The sequence below is a fragment of the Mauremys mutica genome, chromosome 10 (genome assembly GCF_020497125.1).
Source record: "Mauremys mutica isolate MM-2020 ecotype Southern chromosome 10, ASM2049712v1, whole genome shotgun sequence".
In the NCBI taxonomy this organism is placed as follows: domain Eukaryota; kingdom Metazoa; phylum Chordata; order Testudines; family Geoemydidae; genus Mauremys; species Mauremys mutica.
The window spans coordinates 13,522,127-13,538,664 of NC_059081.1; the positions used below are offsets into that span (position 1 = coordinate 13,522,127).

Genomic DNA, 16,538 nt, shown 5'->3' on the forward strand with positions numbered 1-16,538 from the left:
CACTGGCTAAAGTGTCAGTATGTGGGATCAGCACTGCCAAGTGGCTAAAACATGCACATAAGCTGAGACACCAAGTCATTCTAGGGTACATCTACACAGCAACAAAAGACCTGCGGCAGTGAGTCTTAGAGCCTAAGTCAACTGACTGGGGCTTGCAGGGCTCTTGCTGCAGGGCTAAATAGAGCAGTGTGGACATTTAGGCTCAGGCTGGAGCCTGGGCTCTGAAACCCGGCAAGCAGAGAGTGTCTCGGAGCCTGGGCCCCAGCCTGAGCCCTAATGTCTACACGGCTATTTTTAGCCCCACAGTGCAAGACTTGTGAGGATGAGTCATTTGACTCCAGCTCTGAGATTTGCTGCCATGTTCGTTTTGCTGTGCAGACATATCCCTAGTAGGGTGACCAGATAGCAAGCGTGAAAAATTGGGACGGGGATGGGGGATAACTGGCGACTATATAAGAAAAAGCCCCAAATATCAGCACTGTCCCTATAAAATTGGGACATCTGGTCACCCTAATCCCTAGAGGGTGCTAAATGAATGGACAAGGTTGAAAGTCTCACAGGTTACTGGCCTAATAGGATGAAGAAGCTGTCAAGCATCCTGAAAACACTTGTACTAGTTTGCCAGTGTTTCTAGCCCTGATAATATATAGGATCTTTAAGTCATGTACTTCTTGCTCTCTTTCTCAGTTCAGTTTCTAGCTAAGAAACTATTTGATTAGCAATATGGCTTTTTATGCTGTTACCATATGGGTTTATTGCCCATGTAGGATTCCATTAAAACAACATATGTTGAAGTACTCTAAAAAGTGCTATGTAAAAATAGTACCTCCTTAATCAATCTGCTTCCCACATGTCTTCTGTTGTAGATAGGTTCTTATACCACCCTCATATCCATAGTACCTGGAGCCTTCCAGTAATGAGGCATCAATGACCATGGCTAACATCTGTCCCATGTGGCTTGTTTAGACTTGTCTGTACGCTGCAGTGTTCAGATTGATCTTTTGCTTCCTGATAAGTCTACTACTTTTACTCCCGTTAGCACTGTAGATTCAATAGAGCAATGGGAGAGTGAGCTGGATTCCATTCTGGCTCTCTCATCATCAACAAAACGGTTAAAGAACTTCTGATAGCAGAGTCTTGATTTCTGGTGATGCATGAGCCAGAAAGAAGCCAGGTCAGACTGATGTTCAGATTCCAGGAGGGGTCTGCAAGGCTAGAAGTTAATAGGCAAAGACTCCCCCCCCCACCTCCACATACACCCCTTTTTCAATCTGGGAGTCATTCCATGATGACAAAAATGGAAGCTCTGTGTGCCATTTGAGTCACGGTTTTTAAACTGAAACACCCTGGAGAAAACAAAACATAAGGGAAGATGAAAAATGTCTCCATTTAAGTCAAGTTACACACATGTACCATTGTTAAAATAAAATGCAACGTCTATATCATGCATAGTTCCCATTAATCTTAAATATTGAGATATGCAGGGACTACTGTAAAACTGAACATTTAAAATGTAAATCCTCTGGGTTTGTGCAGCAGCACAAGCGTGGTGTTGCTACTTTAAGGTTGCACATGCAAGCAAGCTTTTGGCCAGTTAAGCACCAAAAGCATATTTTAACAGAGTAGAGAGATCAAACACTACAAATATATGGTGCTTACACTACTGAATGAGGCCTGAAATGATCCAGATGAGAACTGGATAAAAATAATGCCTGGATTTGTATTTTTAAAAATTGCTGATGGATAGAACTCTCAAAAGACCCTCAGCCAATTTTATTTGCCTCAAAGCAGGCAAATAAAGAGCACTGAACTTGGAATTTCATTTTAAACACATCGCTGATGAGGCCAAGGTGGGAGCAAAGCTTTGATACTGATAGATGCTCAATTTGCACCTTTTCAAATCTTTCAGTCTTTTCAAACATTTTGTACAGCATTTTGAATATGAAGAACTATGTAAATCTCAAGTTTATTATAACTCCTAAACACTTAGTTTAGGAGTATAGTGACTGCATCTAGAGACAGTGAACAAGAATATATTATATTCCACCATGCATTCATTTAGCAGGAAAAAATAAACATCTGCACATGCACTTTCACTGCTAGTGTGCAAGGATAATAAGCATCTATTACTGTTGTGTTAGTTTCTCCAGCTATCAGGATATGCATTGCCAATTTGCTTAAACACTAATAATCCAAAAAATCCGTATTGAAAATCTAGAAATTAGCATTCCAAAAAAGTTTAAACTTGCTTCTCTAACAAGATATGTCCACAGGCAGGAAGTCTCAATACCTTCATTGCCTTTTCTGCATTCCAATCAGCTGGGTAGCTTGTGTTGCAAAGTCGTATTGTTATCCTGCACTTACAGAAATAGGTGTAAGTGTAGGGTTACCATATTTGAACTTTCAAAAAAGAGGACACTCCATGGGGGGGTAGCCCTATCCCCTAGCCACTCCCTCCCACTTCCCGCTCCCTGACTGCCCCCCACAAAACCCCCAACTCATCCAACCCCCCCTGCATGTTGTCCCCTGATTGCCCCCTCTGGGACCCTGCCCCTAAGCGCCCTCTGGGCCCCCACCCCCATCTAAGCCTCCCTTCTCCTTGTCCCTGACTGCACCCTCCTGAGTGAGTGAGCCGAGATTTCCATACACTAAGCCAGCCAATCATAATGCAGGGGAGCCAGGAGCTATTTTGGAATAGGGAGTCATTTATTTGTTTGATACCAATGCTAACACATTGTTAGAATGAATTGAGAATGGTTGCCAAAGGGCCTGTACTATGCTCTTATTAAATGGACTAGTAAGGAACAGCTGTGCTGGCTTCCAGGACCGTGTGTGCATGGTATGTCTACACTGTGATAACAAACGTGAGGCACCAAGTCTCAGAGCCTGGGTCAGCTGACGGGCTCAGGCTGCAGGGCTAAAAATAGCAGTGTAGACGTTATGAGTCAGGCTGGAGCCTGGCCTTTGAGTAGGGTGACCAAGCGTCCAGTTTTCGACTGGAACACCTGGTCGAAAAGGGATCCTGACAGTGCTGACTGGGTCTTTGACTGTCTGGTTGGCAGCACCGCGCAGCAGGGCTGGCAGGCTCCTGCTAGCCTCCGCGCTGCGCAGCTGGGAAGCAGCTGGCATGTCCCCCCTCTGGCTCTTACACGTAGGGGCACCCAGAGGGCTCCTCCCGCTGCCCCCGCCCCAAGCGCCATCTCCACAGCTCCCATTGGCCGGGATCCGTGGCCAATGGGAGCTGCAGGGGCAGCTTGTACAATCAGGATAATGCTTGCCTGCCTCACGACAGTGCAGCTCAATTAGTCAGTGTTTGTTAAAGCGCTATGTGAGGGCCAAGCATTAGGAATGGAAATGCTACGTTATTCTTTTATGTGCTTCCAGTGCATTCATCTCCATGGGCTCAAGGTGCCATTACACAGATTACATAAGAACATCAGAACGGCCATACTGGATCAGACCAAAGGTCCATCTAGCCCAGTATCTTTTCTTCCGACAGTGGGCAATGCCAGGTGCCCCAGAGGGAATGAACAGAACAGGTAATCAGCAAGTGATCCATCCCTTGTCACCCATTCCCAGCTTCTGGCAAACAGAGGCTAGGGACACCATCCCTCTCCATCTTGGCTAATAGCCATTGATGGACCTATCCTCCATGAATTTATCTCGTTCTTTTTTGAACCATTATAGTCTTGGCCTTCACAACATCCTCTGGCAAGGAGTTCCACAGGTTGACTGTGCGTTGTGTGAAAAAATATTTCCTCTTGTTTGTTTTAAATGTACCATCAACAATTCTCCAAGCGCAGGACTGAAATCTCAACTCCTCCCTCTATTTTTAAAATGTTGACATTGCAGTTAACTCCTCCGTGTCGGCAGGACTCAAGTTTGCTGTTTATTAGGCATTTGGCAGGAGCACTTAACATTAGGGAATCCTGACTTATATCTAAGCCCCTTTACTTTCATAAAGCCCTATGTGTATTTGTCACTATAGTTATTAGGATGGATAATATTAGGCAGAAGTTCCTTAGTTAAGACTTCAGTTAACATTGCAGGCTTGCCAGCCTATGCCCCCAGCACACTACCTCTGCTGAATGCCTTTAACAAGCCGTCTTTTAGAAGCCCTAACAATCACGGATCTCTGCTTGCAGCAATCATAATCGCTTGCATTTCTATAGTGCCTTTCATCCTGACGTGTCCCAATGCTCTTTGCAAGCTCTACACCGCACGATCACCACATTATGCATGACTGAAACGCAGCCATCTCTGTGGGGGAACAAGCCAACCGGAGGGAACGTTTTCACCCTGGCAGGGAGAGGGACTAAAATGAGCTAAAAGGCATTTTGCATTTCTAACTACTATGAGAGCTTTTTAACAGTGCAGGGCAGCATCATGCAAGGGTGCAGGCTGGGAAGGGAAGGGGAATCCAACTGAACAGGCAGGAGGAATTTTAGGCACGCAAAGCCTTTGCTGGAATGTTGCCAGGAAAGCAGAGTTAATCCCTCTAAAGTGGCAAAGGAAAAACCAAAGGGAGAAAGTTTCAGACAAGACATTAAATGAGTAGCAGAGTCGCTCATGCGCACAAAGCCTGCCGTTAATCAGCATGCAGCTCACTAACAGATGGTACGGGATTGCACAGGGACAAGAAGAAACCCGACGCCTTTCAAAATAAAGGCTAGATCCTCCAGCCCTCTCTGTGAGAGAGCAAAGCCCCAAATAGAGCAGAGTGGAAATGTATCTCCAGGCTGGGCGGCAGGATGGCCATGCAAGCAAGACTCCACGTCATCCCCTATGGGCCACAGAAAGCACTCACTGGGCAGGAGTGCGGTGGGACTGGGCAGGAATCCACTGGCCCAAAACGTCATGTGGTGGGTGGAGCAGCAGACTCTGCCCCAGTTCTTCTCTCCACAGCCTGCAGTAGCAGCTGCCCGCAGTGGAGATTTCATTTCCCAGCCCCCCATGCTCAGTTCCTGCAGACAAGGAAACAGGCTGCGGGCTCTGTTGGAGGATTTGGCTCTAATCCTGCCTTTAACCTCTGGAATAGGCAAATATTGACTTTACCTGAATGAAACTGAATTCCCTCCAGTTGAGAGAGTTTGCGATGGAGGGAAGTGAAGTTATGGCAAGTAATGACAGCAGGCCTAGGGCCATTATTCCAAAAGAGACGTAAATCTCCATTCTCCAGACCTCCTCCTCTATCCAGGCATCAGTCTTCTTCTCCATGACCTAGTACAACAATGAAGATTAAGCAGCTTTTTCTACAGGAAGTGGTTAGTGCCAGAGATCATTAGTTGACTGACTAATTCATTGATTCTTATTTAATTAGACTAATACTGACTGTGACGATGCCCCCCATAAGGCTTTATGGAATATGCTTATGATTGTATATGTGACATAACTGGAATATGTTTTAGGCTACATATGCCATGTAACATGTCTATGTAAAGGTTATGATCTACTGAATCTGTTCATCCTATTTGTATGCATGTATCATTTTTGTATTCGAAGTTATGAATATTGACTGGGTACTGGCTTGATTTTAACTAGCCTAGCAGAGCATTTGGTCAGCTTCTTGAGAAAAGTGCAAATTAAGTGCCCAATCAAAAACCACTTAAGCCAACAGTGAACTTGAAGATGCCAATCCACATCTGACCCTTCCCAGGAATGTGGCTTGGCTGGTAAAAACTGAGTCATGCATGGACATGTGGCTTGCCCATGTGACTCCAAAACTCCATTTTGGAGCTGGACTTTGCATAGGAGTGAGGAGGGGGTCTCCACCCACAAGAGAAAGTATATTTAAACCCCTGGGAGACCCCTCCATTTTGTCTTCAGCTGGCTCTAGAGATAGCCTCTCCACCCCCAAGGATACCTGAAAGAAACTGGAACAAAGGATAGTAACTACCGGGGGTGTGAGTGATTGCTGGACCCAGATTAGCAGGAGACTAGTCTGTAAAAGGAAGCTTACTGGAAGTGGTGAGGTTTTATTTGTATTCAGTTTCTTAGACTTGTGTGTTCTATTTTATTTTACTTGGTAATTCACTTTGTTCTGTCTGCTATTACTTGGAACCACTCAAATCCTACTTTCTGTATTTAATAAAATCACTTTTTACTTATTAATTAACCCAGAGTATGTATTAATACCTCGGGGGGAGGGGGCAAACAGCTGTGCATATCTCTCTATCAGTGTTTAGAGGGCGAACAATTTATGACTTTACCCTGTATAAGCTTTATACAGGGTAAAAGGGATTTATTTGGGTTTAGACCCCATTGGGAGTTGGGCGTCTGAGTGTTAAAGACAGGAACACTTCTGTTTAGCTGCTTTCAGGTAAACCTGCAGCTTTGGGGCAAGTAATTCAGACCCTGGGTCTTTGTTGGAGCGGACGGGAGTGTCTGGCTCAGCAAGACAGGGTGCTGGAGTCTTAAGCTGGCAAGGAAAGCAGGGGCAGAAGCAGTCTTGGCACATCAGTTGGCAGGTCCCAGGGGGGTTTCTGTGATCCAACTCATCACAATTACACTGAGCTGGCTAGCGTAACTGCACCGCTGCCTTCTCGTGGATGGAATCAGAATTGCTTAACAGCATAGACCTCTCTACTGCAAGCGGAGAATCTCCTTTAGCTTTGTGTTTTTGAAGCAGTAGGGGTAGATATCTAACCTCGTGGTCATTTAGCCTCATAACAGGCGCAGAACAAGCAGGGGAAGCTCCCTCACCCTGTCCTACCAACATGCCTCTTCTGGAGGAACTTTATTTGGGAGGAATGGGAAAAGTTAGCCTTCATGATCCACTAAACCCAATTTACGGCCTGATGTTAAGAGGTGTCAAGTCTCCACAACTCCCATTACCCTCCAGAGGACTTTCAGGTACTGAGCACCTTCAGGATCAAGCCCTGAAGTTGCATTTAGAACTGCAATTAACATGAAAAGTCAGTTTAAAGCCAAGAGCAAAAGAACAGATCTTTGAATACTTGAATACAAAGTGGCCTCCTAATGGTATTCATTTTAAGTGCACTTATGAGGAAAACTGTTCAAGCTAATTGAAGCCAAGATGAGATTTATACTGTATGGCAGAGGTCAACATTTAGAACAATCCATTTATCTCATTAAATGGTCTTAATTCACTTAGCAAGGACACTGCTAGAAAATAGGAGGTGTAAGGGAAGTGAACACATAAATCCTGTCTGGCATTTATTTGTGACTGGCACAGATGAAAAGCACAGGTGAGAGTGAGAGCACCTCACCTCCCAAAAAAGCAAAGATCATGGCACAGCCAGAGGCACCTCCCAAATAAAACAGTTTCTAATGAGTGGAGCTAGTTTACTCTAGCATGAGTTTGCCCACTGGAATTAGTGCAATAACTTCTCCAAGGAGAATCAGAGTAACACTAGCAGGATTTCCCTCCTCCCCTACACTTTACTTGAAAATTTACTAAAAAAGAAACAGTGGAAAACCCCACAAAGGTTTTGGGAACTCAAAATTACATAGAACGGCACAAATAGTGTGTCCAGAATTAAAAGCCTGCAATCCTGCAAGGAACACGCAGTGGGAGAGAGAGCAAAATTCAAAACCTGGGGGAATCCCCCGCTCTAGTCCACTGGGTTAGGATTTCTGCCCCCACTCTGCCCCCAATACTTCCCCAACCTTACACAGGGCTCAGCAATCCCTGAAGACAGGAGGCAGATTGGGCAGACTTTATTCCTCTCAGGAGCAATGGGAAACTCGACTCTCTAACTTGACACAAGAGACTGGGAATGGCACTTATCATGGCTGATCAGAGTTCCAAGTACAGCTCTCAGCCGGGCAGCAGAGCCTCAGCCAACCTGACCTGTTCTTCCACAGTGACCCAGTGTCCCCTTTGGGAATGGGGCGTATGCACAGCTAATACCTCACATGAGACTGGGCTCACTCTGTGGGAAACATCGAAAGCTAAACATATGGCTCAAATACTAGATCTGCTCCACAAGGTTTGGGCAGATGTATAAGATTATGCCATGCACTGATTGGGCGATGAAGGTATTACCTGCTTGACGGCTGCGTTAATTAACTGATACCGATGGGATCGGCGCATGGGCAAGCAGAGGCTGTACACGGCGTGCAAGGCTGCGCAAAAGAAACTCAGAAGGCCAATCTGCTTTCTGTGCTGCAGCCACTGGTCTAGCCAGTCAGGAAAGCGTCTGTACTTTGTGCCATAGTGCAGCTGGAAGGAGGCGGCCAGGACCCCGGGTAGATAAACGAGAGAGAGCATGACGTAGGCTACGCAGGGCAGCGTGCTATTGACCACCTCCACTGGGATCTTGTAGAACTTGTTTTTCTGTTCCCAGATGTAAGGGTGTAAGACTTGTCTGATGAAGTTGTAGGTGTAGAAACAGAGAAAGAGACCCAGGGCCAAAAAGACAGGGATTTTCCAAGCTGGGAGGAGGCGCAGGGGAATGTTCTCCATCTCGCAGGCTGAAGACAAGGAGCCCATGTCCACAGGGGTGAACCCCATGACCTGAGCAATTTCAGCGACTGTACGCTTGGCTTCTTGATTATCACAGCAAATCAAGACCTGCAATGAACCAAAAGATACATTAACGGGCAAACAGAGACGTGAAGCGAAGGAAACAGACACTTGGGAAGGAATCTGGATTAACAAGGGCCTAGATTCCTAACAGCAATGGAGCCATTTCATATTGTATTTTTAATGGATGCCAAGGGTGCAGGAAGCCCAGGAGAGGCATTCATTTATATGTCTGTTTAAGTCCAAGTAAATACATACATAAATAATGTGTTGCACTTCTATGGACCGTTCTCTCCTAAAATCGCAAAGCGCTTTACAAAGCTAATTAAACCTCGCCCCAGCACTGTGAGCCAAGAAAGCACTTTTATCCTCCTCTGATAGAGAAGGCACCAAGGAGATAAGGAAGTTAGGAAACTTCGAGTACTTTTGGCCATCTTCCTTCTTATTAAATTGGCTGACAGAACCATTTTGGCCTAGACTGGAAAAAAAAATTACATCTCACGCAATGCTACTCAGCCACATGGTGCTTTTAGCAGCTGCTCACTACCTTACAAAATTAACAGTTCCACACAGCTTACTTCTGTGAAGAGAAACAAAATGAATTTGTCCCAGGCCACAGACAGTTTCCACACTAGTGCTAGGATTAAATCTTAGCAATTGCTGGTTGCTGTCATAGAATCTCAGGGTTGGAAGGGACCTCAGGAGGTCATCTAGTCCAACCCCCTGCTCCAAGCAGGACCAATCCCCAGATTTTTACCCCAGTTCCCCCAAATGGCCCCCTCAAGGATTGAACTCACAACCCTGGGTTTAGCAGGCCAATGCTCAAACCACTGAGCTATCCCTCCCCCTATAATTAGAGATATACTAATCTCCTAGAACTGGAAGGGACCTTGAAAGGTCATTGAGTCCAGCCCCCTGCCTTCACTAGCAGGACCAATTTTTGCCCCAGATCCCTAAGTGGCCTCCTCAAGGATTGAACGCACAACCCTGGGTTTAGTAGGCCAATGCTCAAACCACTGAGCTGTCTCCGCCCCATCCTGTGTTCCATCCACTAGATCTCACTTCCCTCAGTAATGCACTTAACACACACAGTCAAATCCCAAATTCTGAAGTCTAGGTGAGTTTTGCCTGAGTAAGATCTGTAGGATTTGGCCCTTAATAAAAGAAAACAATACCTGCTTATTCCCGTCTCTGGGACCTGACTGTAAGGTCCATGCGGATATCACATTAAATCCTTTGACGACAGTGCAGGCTGGGAAAAGAGAAGCCAAGTACTCGGCATTTGATTCTTTGTGATGGTTAATTTCAGTGTTGTTGCTGACATCCACCAGTATTTTGCCAGCCAGCACATCCGTCAGGTCAGAGAGTGTGGAGTAATGTTCCCTGAAAACTGCCACAAAAATAACATCTGTCTTCTTTGCAGCATCTGCCTGGCCAGTTACTTCAGCTGCTGAAGGAAAGAGGCCCGCGCAGCGCTTTGGATTGCGGCTTCCGACCACCACTTGGAAACCTGAGTACACCAGACGTGTAGCCAATGAGCGTGCAAAGTCTCCACTTCCCAGGATCCCTACGGTTCGGCCAGCAGCCGGGGCGAGATCTGGATTGCTCTCCATATTCCGGCGACCTAGGAGTGGTTTTGCCATGTCTCCTCTTGGCATCCCTTTAGGCAAAAGCACAAAGGACAAGTTCACTGGAAACAGCATTTTCAAAACCTTATCTCCCTGTCTCAGTCTACGTACGATAGAAACAAACCCGCAGTAGTGTGGCGAATGCTACATGCCACACACACAGCCACTGCAAACAGGGTCTGTGAGGAAACCCACCATAGACTCAGGGAGGGAGGAATCCCCTGAACCTGCAAACCGGCTATATAATGCTGCGCCCCTGCAGGGCTCGTTGACAGCAGGGATCGAACCCAGAACCTCTGGATGTAAAAGCAGAACTACTATTGCGTGAGCCCAGAGACCCTCCTCTACTTAGCAAAGCTGTAGCAGGCTCATCCATCCATCTATACGCGGACCAGCTGCTGCTAGTGGAGGATAGAGCGCCAGACCAAGTAGGTATGAGTTAAAGGAGCAAAATAGCTATATGACTCCATTGTGGCGGCCTCTAGACAGTCAAAGATCCACCGACCACTCCCCAACGCTGTCCTCTGCCTGCCTCTACCCTTGCCCCAAACCTACTCTCCGGACTATAAAACCACAGCAGCCTTGACCCCTGTGTTGCGTGTGGGCCTTCCACACCATAACAGGGTGGTCTGGACCTTTTCCGGAGCAAGGGGGCTTGGGGCCAGCCAGACCTGGTCCAAGGCATGGCCCCTTTAAGAACCTGGTGTTTAAGGGAGTAGTAGACAAGCTGGTGACTGGGGGGCCAGGTGTAATCAGTGAGCTACTTCCTGCACAGGATAAAAACCCAGCTGTTCGCTGACTGGGGGAGAGAAAGGGCAGGTGGTTTGGAGTGTGCCTGGCTATGCAGCCTGGGCTGGAGGGCTGTGACATTCTTTAGCCAGAGGGAAGCTGGGGGTGTGAGCCTGGGAATCTAGACAGGAGGAGAAAACAGAGAGAGTCAGAAGGACTGGCAGAGCTCCCTGGCTCAGAGATATCTGGAGGGGGAGCCAGGATTGAGGGTGAAGCTGGACAAGGAGGCTGCAGTTCCTAAAGGCGGAATAAACTGAACCCCAGCAAGGGCAGCTTGACTTTACATAGTGGGCTGTGATCATGTAACTGCGGTGCAAGGAGGGGACTGAGGGTGGGTGCCTTGAGGGGCTGTGCTCTGGGTGGGCCTCCTACCCCACAGAGGGCGGGGCACTCAGCATTTCCCTTACAGGCAGCAGGGAACGCGATGTTACGATCGACATAAGGAAGACAGCAGACTTGTTGCATATAGGTGGACACCAGGCTGGTGGTATCCTCCTAATCCACATTTGGGTACTTTGGAAGAGCATCAAGCAACTCAGCCTGGTTATTCAGATTTAGACCTGGACTCTAAACGGGGCATCTTGGGTCACAATGAAAGTGTCTGGGCAGAGGCACGTGATGCAGCTTATGCAGCACTTGCCTGTTCCAATTTCAGTCAAGTGTTTTTAGCTCCAGACCTCGAATAAGCAATACAAATGTACCCCCCCCCACACACACATTTAAAAAATCCCCACCTAGGAAGGGCTTTACACCACCTAGGTCTCATTATTTGGCACATCTACAGCACCTTCTGTCCAAGCAACCCGCTAAGCTTGACAAACGCTAATGATTGTCGCCTCCCAGCATTCACTGGGTTTTATCACCAATGGGGAGGCTAAATGACTTGCCCGAGGCTACCCAGTACGACAGCAGCGCCACAAGTAGAACCCAAGTCAGTGCCAAGTCTGCTGCCTCAGTCCCCAAACCATCCCCTTTTCCTAATAAAATGTATGTACAAAATGTTACTCTACAACAAAGACACACTTCTCTGGCTCTTAGGCAAATGAATGGAAATTAACATTCAGGGTGACAGAATGGTTGTTACCTAGGGACTCATTTCATCATAGGTCTAAAGCACCTCAAAAGCATTCCGAGAGCTCCCAAAGGGATTGTGAACTGTGCTGGAAGATAATCTTTTTGTAGTGTGACATTTCTGTCCTGCAACTGCCATTCAAAACAAACAGGGACATTTGCAATGTTCTGGGATAAACAGCATCTCTGTCTCCCGCTACTTGGGTTCAAAAGGAAGAGAAAAATAAAAGCATCACAGAATTAAACAGCGTTTGAAAATAAGACAGAACAGAATATTTTAAAAACAAAGATATTTCAGTCTTATATTGTAAGCTGTTTGGGGCCAGGATCATCTTTTTGTTCGGTTTGTACAGCACCTTACACAATGGGGTCCTGGCCCACGTCCATGACTGGGGATGCTAGGCGCTATGGTTGGGATCCCTGAAGGTATTTAGGCACTTAAACCTGATGCTTAGGCACCTTAGCCTCAGATTTAGGTGCCCAGCTCCCAGTTTTGGCTCCACTGTGATCCACAAAACTTTCACTGATCCCTGTAGATGCCTAAACTCACTTGGCGCCTAAGTTTTTCCAGAGTAAACATTCCCTAGGTGTCTAGATTTCTGCCTATGGGCATGCACACCGCTGCCTCCAGCTAGGCATCCAGACACCTCTCTCCTGCCGAAGCCCTAGATCAACTGGTAGATCACGATCGACTGGTCAATCATGGAGCCTCTGCCAGTCAATCGCAGTCTCCATCTGCCAAAACTCCAGCAGCGCAGCAGGGCTAAGGCAGGCCCCCTGTCTGTCCTGGCCTCGTGTTGCTCCCAGAAGCGGCCAGCAGCATGTTCCTGCAGCCCCTACGGGGGGGGTAGGGGGTCTCTGTGCGCTGCTCCTGCCTGCAAGTACCGCCCCTGCAGTTCCTATTGGCCGGGAACGGGGAACTGCAGTCAATGGAAGCTGTGGGGGCAGTACCTGCAAGGAGGGGCAGCATGTGGAGCCATGTGCCCCCTCCCCTCCAGGGACTGCAGGGATGTGCTGCTGGCCGCTTCTGGGAGCGGCGCGAGGCTGGGGCAGGCAGGGAGCCTGCCTTAGCCCCGCTGACTGAGGTAAGCGCTGCCCAATGGGAGCCCACACCCCTTACCCCCTCCTGCACCCTAACCCCCTGCCGCAGCCCTGAGCCCACTCCCAAAGCCAGCACCCCATACCCTCTCCTGCATCCCAAACTCCCTCCTGCACCCAACCCCCTGCCGCAGCCCTGAGCCCACTCCCAAAGCCAGCACCCCATACCCTCTCCTGCATCCCAAACTCCCTCCTTCACCCCAACCCCCAGCCCCAGCCTGGTGAAAGTGAGTGAGGGTCGGGGAGAGCGAGCGACCAGGGTGGGGAGGTGGGAGGGAGTGAGCAGGATGGGCCTTGGGGGAAGGGGTGGAGCCTTGGGGAAGGGGTGGGGTAGACCCTGGGTTGCACTTAAATTCAAAAAGTGATCTTGTGCTTAAAAAGGCTGGAGACCACTGCCCTACAGCAATTCACGAGCTATGATAAGACAGCTGCTCGGCCACCTAAGTCAGGTGCAGGGCCCTATCAGGTCCCATTCCACATAGGGAGGAGGAACCCACCTTAAACTCATAGCCCACTAGCTAGAGCACTCACCTGGAATGGTCAGCATCTTCCATTGGTGAGGTTAGGCAGCTCTGCACCAAATGCACAGGCTTCTGTGGATCACATTCTAAGGCACTTCTCTCCTCCCATCCATAGTCTAGGAGCCTAGGTGCCTCGCTCGGCTTTGTGGATTGCAGTGTTGTTCCTTCTATTTTGTACATGTCTACAAGTTTAGCTGCCGTGACACTCAGCACTGCAACATCTAAGTCCCTTCATGGATCCCACCCTACCTCAATAGCACATCTAACAACAGTTTGTGTTTAAATACTGGTGGGACAGGAGGAAATCTCTCTTAGATCTCCTGGTAAGCAGATTTCTCTGAGAGGTTCTAAATCTCAGACAAACTACATGACCGGGAACAGATTCCTTGAATAGCAATTGGGATTTCTGTAACTTCCATCTCTCCCCTGAACACACACCCTTCATTCCTCTGTATATCTCCACCCATGCTCTCCTTCCATCATCCCTTCTGCATGTTCTCCTGGGCTTTCCATGACTCCTGTGCTTCCCAGTATCCTGCATCTCCTTCCATGCCCTCTCTTCTATTGCCCCATCAACCCCGGTACAATCCACCTCTGCTCAATGACTCCCTTTTGTCCCCAATACACCACTAGCCATGTCTGCTCTATTCTCCTGCACCCCCCTTCATTCCTCTTCTGGTCCACTGCACCTGTGTCCAATCTCCCCTCTCTCCATACTCCGCTTGGCCCTTGGGATCCCCTGCATACTCCTCCGTGTCCTACCAGCATCCTGCCCCCACTTCCTCTAGCATCCTGCCTGCCCACAGCCCCGTTCTATGCCCCTGTCCCCCTCTCCAAACACCACTCCCAGAATCCTACGCTAGGGTAATACCCGGTATCACTTACTCTTCTCCACCACCACCACCACCCCGAGCAATCCATGCCCCTCACCTTGGCCTGCAAGTCAGCAGCAAGTCCGTTTCTGTTTCAAAAACCTTTATTATACTGACAGCGTCAATGCTGCTTTTTATACAGGCATGAACGGCTTGCACCTTTTTTAAACCACTCCACTAACTCTGCCCTCCAAATGGGACCCCAAGGTCAGCACAAGCAAAACAAACAGGCGGTTTCTAGGCTAGCCTCACCATGCAGATATCCAGAGCCAGAGAAAGCCAAGATCCGCTTGAAAAAGGGAAATAGATACATGTTGAGAACACTAACTTTAAAACTCCTTTGTCAATTGTCACCACACTAGCCAGAAAACAATGCTACCTTGGGGTGAGATATGACGTGTGAAATTTCAGGAAGGTCAGTTTCTTATTGAGGAAGTTACGGGGGGGGAGGGGAGGGATTAAAAATCAGGCTTGTTGTGGCAACCTAAACTGTGAAGCTGTTCCTACTCTTTTGTTACCAAAAGCCAACTCAACTCCTCCTCTAGCTAGGCTATTAATAGCTCTTTAGATCGTTCAATATGAATAACTTCTGAAAATCTGATCTGTTTGTCCCTTTCTGCTGTGTACTTATTGCATTTCAGTTTTTATTTGTACCAGTGATAACAGAGACTGGGGGCCCCACTGGGCTAGGCATTTCACAAACACATAGTAGGTGACACTCCCTGATGCAAAGAGCTTACCGTCCAAATGGATCAGACAGCAAAGAGTGAGAGAAACTAAGTAATGTTATCCCCATTTGATAGGCGAAAGCACAGAGATAAAATGACTTGGCCAAGGTCATGCAGGGAATCTGTGGTAGAGTCAGGAAAGGAATCCAGGTCTCTCAAGTCCAAATCGAGTTTGTTAACCAAAAGACCAGGCCTTTTTCCACTCATGCTGGATAATGAAAATAGGTTAGTCAGTTTCATTTTTGTCTGTAGATTTTAATTAGTATACCTGAAGTTCCTATACACTGGCAGTGTGATGCAATGTTTAGATTACAATCCCCTGCAGTGTTTCTATGTTGGCTATAAACAGGATCTACTTGTTTTTTGTTTGTTTTTTTTGTGGGGGGGAGGAGAGGGGAAATCAACACACCCTTGTCTTGGTGCAGGTGCTTGTAAAAATAAAGTGAAAGATCTTAGTTTTAAAACATGTCGCTTTAATAGTAAGTTCAGTGTCATTCTACATGACAATGAGCCAAATTGTGTCACTAAAGAATGTTGCAGGGATCTCAGTAAGTTCTATTTCAACACAATGATACAATATGGCCTAAGAAAATCAACTTTACTTTTTGAAGTCCTGTCTCTTATTATTGCTTTTACATAATTATCTTCAATTCAGCCTCTTGTTTCAAGGGTGACCTGTAATGTCTTGGCTAAAATGCCTGTATTTGTCTCTTCCACCCAGTCTACTGAAGGAGATACGGGGAGGGCATTTTCAACTGGACATTTAAAAGTACACAGAGCCCCAACCACAGGTGCCCCTTACCCATGGACTGATTCACATATGCATAGCTACAGAGCCTCATCCGTGCTGAGTCAGACTCTATTTCTAGGGATCATTTTAGATAAAATGCTTCATTACGCAGATCTGCTAATAAGCACATTGCTTGAAGCAGAACAACAAAAGTAAAAAGCAATCACTATAGAAGTGCACCAAGATGGTCCCTCTCAGCTATCAGATCATTTGCACTACATCAATTCCTAGAAGCCCTGGTCAGGATCATAGGTCCATTATTAGGGTGACCATATTTTCCCAGAGGGAAAATGGGACACCACACGGGGCCAGCTTGAGCCCCCTCTCTCCCGTCCATTCGGGGCTGGCCCAAGTGCTATGTGCTGAACAAACTCGAAGGAAGACATGATCTCTTCCAATCTAATGCCCCAATCCTGTGATCAGATAGTTGTGGACAGACCCCTGGACCCTCATGGACTTGACTGCAGAATTGGGACCTTTTTTGCCCCTACTAATTCAGATTGCAAAACATCAACTTCCAGTGTTAGCTTCCCGGGTATTTACTAGTGAGTTC

General features: G+C 47.4%; 1 protein-coding gene across 6 annotated transcripts in view; it reads right to left on the bottom strand.

Moving 5' to 3' along the window:
* The window catches only part of STEAP3 (STEAP3 metalloreductase), a 41,583-nt gene that overhangs the window by 13,237 nt on the left and 11,808 nt on the right, over nucleotides 1–16,538 (bottom strand). Inside the window, exons 1-4 of one of the 6 annotated variants that reach the window (XM_045032410.1) lie at nucleotides 13,606–13,652; nucleotides 9,664–10,148; nucleotides 8,009–8,536; nucleotides 5,056–5,220 (exon numbers count right to left, since the gene is read on the bottom strand). In XM_045032410.1, coding sequence (XP_044888345.1) covers nucleotides 5,056–5,220; nucleotides 8,009–8,536; nucleotides 9,664–10,148; nucleotides 13,606–13,621 — 1,194 coding nt within the window. In that variant the 5' untranslated portion in view covers nucleotides 13,622–13,652. Of the gene's footprint in view, nucleotides 1–5,055; nucleotides 5,221–8,008; nucleotides 8,537–9,663; nucleotides 10,326–13,605; nucleotides 13,653–16,538 lie in introns of those variants that run through there. The other 5 variants (XM_045032414.1, XM_045032409.1, XM_045032411.1 and 2 more) reach the window with 5 other exon arrangements.